General features: G+C 33.6%; 2 protein-coding genes across 2 annotated transcripts in view; both read right to left on the bottom strand.

Moving 5' to 3' along the window:
- The window catches only part of Sin1 (SAPK-interacting protein 1), a 109,988-nt gene extending 105,175 nt beyond the window's left edge, over positions 1-4,813 (bottom strand). The window contains exon 1 of the mRNA XM_089093524.1: positions 4,680-4,813. The gene's annotated coding sequence lies outside the window, so the exon portion shown is untranslated. The remainder of the gene's footprint in view (positions 1-4,679) is intronic.
- Positions 4,814-5,068: 255 nt separating this feature from the next.
- Positions 5,069-6,198, bottom strand: LOC148949512 (uncharacterized). The gene has a single exon (XM_089093522.1). It carries the CDS (start codon positions 6,175-6,177, stop codon positions 5,269-5,271), a length of 909 nt encoding a protein of 302 aa, XP_088949648.1. The 5' UTR covers positions 6,178-6,198; the 3' UTR covers positions 5,069-5,268.
- Between the last annotated feature and the right edge of the window lie 890 nt (positions 6,199-7,088).

Below are 7,088 nucleotides of genomic sequence, written 5' to 3' on the forward strand. Positions count from 1 at the left end.
GGAGTTTTCGTTATCTGATCTTCACACTATTTAGAACAAAGTAGACGTATCAAAATTTTTATCGAATATATTTGGTAAAAAAGGGCTTTGGGGAGGGGGATATTGTCCCTCCGATCCGATCCCTTTTGAATCTAAACAAGAAACCTATAAATTTCGATTTTCAATCGAATTAACCCCTTCCAAAGTTAATGCAACCATCCCTTCCATAAGAACTTTATATACCGCTGGGGCATAAGTTACAACATTAGCCTCCGGGTTCCAGGGGGGCTGTATTGAGATGGAGAAGGAGCGTGCGTAGCTGTGTTGGTCTCCGGTGGTTTTAGCTATGAGTTGTTAGTAGTAGTAGTATAAGACTTTCAATATCCTTCGTAGTATAGTCTTGCTATAAGACTACCAACGCACACGCGACGGTTTGTCCTTTGGGCTCAGTTAAAGTTCGTGGAAAATTATTGATTTTGGTAGAATTGGTCTTAAGAAAAATATCCATTAATGTATTTATTGATAATAATCAGACTATAATGACACTCAGTTTTTTTCTGCTGGCGGATATTAGAAAAATTAAATGAATATTAAAAATTAAATTAAATATATTTAATTTCAATGAAAATCAAATGAATATAAAATTAACCTAGATTCAAGTTACCGTAAAATTTCAAGCGAAAATATAACATAAATGAATCAAAAGGCAAAATTTATGTCAGTATAAATTGTTGTTCCTTTTTCAAAATTGTGAGGTAGCCATTATGTCCGAAATAGTCGAGAGGTGAATTAATTAAAAGAATTATTCGTCGGGGGTTGACAAAACTTCCCAGGGCAAGGACCGTCAATTATGGAAGCTGTCCATAGTTCATATATAAGGTTTTTATCGAAGTGGTAATTGCAAAGACTTCGGAAAAGCCTCATTCGGTTTAAATTGAAAGTTTGAGCTCCATTTTTTAAATTCAAGAGTAATCAGACGCTAGGCATATCCCCCCCGCACCCATTTTTTCTAAATGCTTTCGGTAAAAATTTTGAGTTAGCAATTTTGATCAAAATCAGACAAAGGTCAAATAGCTATGGTAACGGCTTTGAACCTCCCCCCCCCCTCCCCGGGAAAATGGTCCTGAATTAAGAAACTTGCTTATTGTGACGTTGATACTTTGTTTACATTGATACCTTCTTTAATTAGATGCTTTCTTTACTTTGATACTTTAGTACTTTGATGCTAGTTTTGATACTTTGATGAAAGTTTGATGTTGAAAAAAAAGATGAATTTGTAATAAGGCATTTTCTAAAAACTTGAAAGTTTTTGTTATCAAAAACGAACAAAATTTAATTTAGAAAAACTTTTCGTAAAAGCAGTTTTTCAATAGAAAAGTGAATGCCATATTAAACTTAAACTAAACAAACATTCTTAGCAAAAAAACAGACAACAAGTACTTTATATAAATGAATAAATTAAAAGAAATTACTATTAAAGAATAAATTAAACCCAAAACAAACAGAAATTAAATAAACGATCATAAGAAACAAACATGAAATAAGTAGGAATATAAATGAATAAATAAAACTTAAAACGAATGAAACTTATTGAATATGCAAATCAAGCTTGAAACGAACACAAATCCCTACAATGAAAGAGTTTGGATTTGTCTCCTTCTCTCATTGCAAAATTTTAAAACATATTGCGTCATTGGCGCTTTACTGAAAACTATATCTGTGTTGGGTAGTTTTGGAAAGTATAAACAAATTAAATTGAATATTTTATATATGATATTATTTGTTGAAAGATCCATCATTTCAAGATTTTTTTTTCACTGTAATTTTATTTTCATTTTCAATGCTGTAATAACTGGAAAGAAACTATTTGTAATATAATTCGTTTTCTATGAAGCACCTATGATAGAGTAGGCTTTAGACTTTTACAATTAAGGAAGGGGGCAGCATCCAAAGTTTTATTTGTAGTGGAACTATATTCGTCTTGAAAACAACTACAAAATTTAAACTGAATATTTGATAAATAATGATATTAATTACTGGAAGCCCATCACTTCAAAATTTAATTCTACTCTAATTTTCATGCTTTTTGATGTAGTAAAAAGTACAAAAGAAAATATTTGTAATATATTTAGTTTCCAGTAGAGTGCCAATGGCTAAGTAAGTTTTAAACTTTTACAGTACGAGAAGGAGGCAAAACCCAAACTCTTTGTTTGTAGGGATTTGTATTCGTTTCAAGCCTTATTTGCATATTCAATTCAAGTTTCACACGTTTTAAGATTTATATATTTATTTATATTCTTACCTATTGCATGTTTGTTTGCTATGATTGTTTATTTAATTTTTGATTGTTTTGGGTTTCATTTGTTCTTTAATAGTAATTTCTTGTAATTTACTCAATTATATTAGTACCTTTTGTATGTTTTTTTGCTATGAATTTTTATTTTATTTATGTTCGATTTGGGTTTCATTTATTCTTTCATAGTTATTTCTTGTCGTTTCTAGTTTAAATTTTAACAGGTATTTGTATCTGCTGATCAAAAATTTAATATGGCATTCATTTTTTTACTGAAAAACTTCTTTTTCGGAGTTTTTTTTTAAATTAATCCAAAAAAAATTCAGTTTCACATACTTTTTTATAGATCAAGGAGGCACACTTGTGCCTCTTGAAAGGGGCGACCCACCACAATGTTAAGCGATTTCCGGTCCTAGCGGTCGCAGAGAGACGGCCGTGATTGCATTTTGTAGCCTAAGCTCAAACTAAGAAACATGCAAAATTTCACCCCCTTCCGAATCTATCTCCATGGGAGAAAGTGGGCCGGAAGTTTTGACCCTCCCACCACGTCCCCCCTTTAACGTTGTGAAATTTAGAGGATAAGCTTTCCTAGGGCCTGGGAGCTTATCCTCAAAATTTCAGCTCAATCCGATCACTTCTTCCCTGTTTTCCAAAAACCAAACATAGCCACTTAATGTTCATCAAGCCATTTTTTTATCTGACACGCCTACATGCCACAGTTGGCAACGGATCCGGGTGAATGAGGACTCATTCGAACCGGAATTCGACCTGTTAGGGCCTTTGGATATTTTCAGACCGTAAAAAGTATCCCCCGAATTTATATTTACGAAAAACCTCGTTTTCCCATAAGAGCCCATGTTAATTTTTGAAATTCCTAAAAGCATAGTATTTCCTTATTAAATTAGATAAAAATAGTCCTCTTAACATGACAAGGCCGACTGCAAGCTTCCAAAAATTCCAGCTCTTTCCCAGACGTTTTTTTTTGTCGAAAAAAGAAAATCTTACTTTGTATTTGCTGAGTTCGAAAATAGATTTCACAGAATAAAAATAATTTAACAAGAGTCTCTGATAGTACAGTGGTCACTATTCCTGTCTTTCCTGCGGAAGACCCGGGTTCGATTCCCAGTCAGAGTAAACTGTTAATATATTGAATTTAAAGTATTATTTCTTAAATTTAAAGTTTAAAAAAGAAACTCAGTTTCTTTTTTAAATCCACTCTATTACATCCTAAGGCTCTACAGGCGTCTCCAGAAGAATATCACAGTCGTCCTTCAGCTTACAGGTAAGTCTCCACTGCTTTGATAACATGCTGTACATCCGCATGCTCGAAGAAAAGTTGAAAAAGAAAATCTTACTGTGCATTTGATTTGAGTATTCAGGAATTAAAAGCCTTAACACAAGAATCTTCAAAAGCAGGGGGTTTGGGGGGCGGCAGTCCCCCAACTTAACTCTTGCAACGATCAGCTAACATTTATTCAAGAAATAATAATTAATAAACTGTACAAAACCGTGAATAAATTATTAAAAAAAAAAAATTTTCTAACGAGTTAAAGCGGCTGATTTACAAGTTCTACCATTAAACCTTATAGGTTTTCGGAGGTACAGTGGGGGTGCTGCCCCCCCCCAGACACCCCGCGTTCGCAGCCGCAGTTTTTAAGATTTTTTAAGTACTGTATCCAACAATCAGTTGGTCGTATTAACACGAATGAAACTGTTTCAATGGCATTTTTTTTAAATCTTCAGAGAATTTGGCAATGACAACTCAGTCTGTTACAGTTATAACTACAAACTTGTCTCTGTGCCAGGTAAAGTTATGTATTCAGTGTGATTATGTATGATGGAAAAATAGATGAACCTGAACCTACCTGAACCTAAACTGCTTGTTTATGCTGAGCCCCTTTTCTGTTCCCTGTTTTTTCTGTTCAAAATTGTTAAGTTCATCACATTATAGCTTGTTATCGGTTAGGGAAAAATCTCCTGTAAAAATCCAGCAAACAGGCTCAGTACTGTTTCTAATCAAAGAGATGCAATAGGATGCTCTTAAGGTAAAAAATTCAAGCAGACTTCGTTCGTGTTGCAAAGCAATTCTTTGCAAGGGAAAAAGCGGGGGTTGCGGGGGGCGGAAACCCCCCAAAATAAAAATCTAAACAAAAGAGGCTGCAAACGGGGGGGGTTTTGGGGGGCGGTAGCCCCCCAACTGTACCTCCTAATCCCTGTACGTTTTAAGGTTCGAACTTCTGACTCAACCTTTTTAACTCTTTAGAAAACGTAGTTTTTTTCAAATAATTTGACTTAAAGTTGATTTTGTTTCAGACGACGGAAAGACAAAGTTATAATGTTGACTGCACTTAGCTTTCTAAAGATTGTAAATAGGCCTATGTAATTTTAAGTTCAAACTTGGTTAAACCTGATCAGCAAGAACTTGAGTTAGGTTTGATAGGTTGTGAGTTAAAAGCATCCTTGATCCAATAACCGATTTAACCTTTAATTTTCAATCATCTTGCTTTGATACAACTTCAGCAATTACATTTGCGTCTGCCCTGCTGATTCGTTGGTAGACGCCATCCATGTGAATGAAGATAATACAAACGAAGGCCTAAAAAGACACAAACACAAACTGTTATACAATATAAATGTTATATTACAGATTATTATAGGATTATCGTAATACTTTTTTTTTTGTAAATTCAATGTTCCTTTCAGGAATTAACAAGGATACAGAGATTCTATATCAAATCTTGTTATATTTTTTTGCTTTAATTCTAGGTAATAAGGTCTGATAAAAGGCATCATCTCAAATTTTCTTATCCTCCTTCAATGCCAGTGTCACTTTCCTCATCTTCGTCGAAAAGCCAGGAGATTGGGATGATGAGATCTTCATCTGTTTCTTCAGAAGAAGAAACTTGACCGTCTTGAGTGGTCTTTTCTTCAACATCGTCGAAGAGCCAGGAGATTAGGATGATGAGATCTTCATCTGTTTCTTCAGAAGAAGAAACTTAACCGTCTTCAGTGGTAGTTTCTTCACCATCGTCGAAGAGCCACGAGATTGGGATGATGAGATCTTCATCTGTTTCTTCAGAGGAAGAAACTTGACCGTCTTCAGTGGTGTTTTCTTCAACATCGTCGAAGAGCCAGGAGATTGGGATGATGAGATCTTCATCTGTTTCTTCGGAAGAAGATTCTAAAAAAGATGGTGGTCCTAAATAGTTTATAAGAGATCTAAGTGAAGAAACCATTCGTATTCCTTCAGAAGGACTCCATAAGCCCCAGTTGAATCCTTGTTCTTCATCAATATAACTTTGATTACCGCTTTTAATATCCTCCAGCTGTTTTTCCAAGCATTGACGTGCAGCTACAAGTTTAGCTCTTTCGGTCTTTTCATTCTGAGTATAGGAAAATTCAATAATATTTTCAATGCAGCTAAACAGACAATTATCTAAACGGCCAACTGATGTGTACTTAGCCCTGCACAGGGGGCAAACCCCTTGGTTTTGTTGATGTTGAAGGATGCAGGTTTGACAGAATGGATGTAGACATGGCAGTCTAATTGGTTTAACAAAAACCTCGAAGCAGATGCTGCAAGACAGTTCAGAGTCCAAAAAGTCAATTTGTTTCTTCCTTGAGGTCTCAAACTTTTCCAGATTTTCCTTTGTATCTACATGGATTTGAGATTCCAGTAAGGATATCTTCTGGTTAAGTATTTCAATTGTCTTGTAGCAGATACTGCAAGACATTTTGGAGTCTAAAAAGTCAATTTGTTTCTTCCTTGAGGTCTCGAGCTTTTCCAGATTTGCCTCTGTATCTACATGGATTTGAGATTCCAGTAAGGATATCTTTTGTTTAAGTATTTCAATTTCTTCATCTTTTGTGGGGGGCATTTTTACTTCAACACTGATATGATACATTGATGTTATGAATAAAAGCTATTTTTTAACTAATCAGCATTTTATGAGTAATTTTCTTTTTATCATGATATTGACGTCATAATATTTGCTCTGCTATGACGTCTGTGCCAAAAATGATGTCACGTTATCGCACTACAATGATGCTTACACAATTAGAAATTGCTTCATTACTGAAAATAATATTATGTCAATGATACTGTTATGAGGTATGGAAAAGCAGAAAATATATTGGTGATACCAAAGTATACCTGAGAATTACCATAGTATATAAAGGATACCAAAGTATACTTGCATACCTCATAGATACTAAACACGATGCGATCCCTCCTAGGGGGAGGGGATCATGTAATTTGCGTTCTTGAAATGTGCTCATAAGTATGACGTCACTTCCATTATTTTGCTTTCTAGATTAATTCTCTTTACGAATTTTCTAAAACTTTTGACCTACTTGATAGTTATTTTTGGGCCAGATAATCCCAGGTCACTAATTTTCAAACATATATATATGTATATATATATATATATATATATATATATATATATATATATATATATATATATATATATATATATATATATATATATATATATATATATATATATATATATATATATATATATATATATATATATATATATATATATATATATATATATATATATATATATATATGTGTGTGTGTGTGTGTGTTTGAAAATTAGTGACCTGGGATTATCTGGCCCAAAAATAACTATCAAAAAGGTCAAAAGTTTTAGAAAATTCGTTTTAGAAAGTTGATGAGCCACCCTGGATTTTGACATTTTTTTTTAACTTGAGAAGTTTTCATGAAAAAGTGCCTCCATTTTCGCCCTACTAATTTTCTCAAAACTTGATTGAAAATTATTCAAATTAGGTGAGAAAGCACACCGAA

This window comes from Artemia sp. Qi Xiang Cuo, chromosome 8, assembly GCF_049724085.1.
Source record: "Artemia sp. Qi Xiang Cuo chromosome 8, ASM4972408v1, whole genome shotgun sequence".
NCBI classification, from domain to species: Eukaryota; Metazoa; Arthropoda; class Branchiopoda; order Anostraca; family Artemiidae; genus Artemia; species Artemia sp. Qi Xiang Cuo.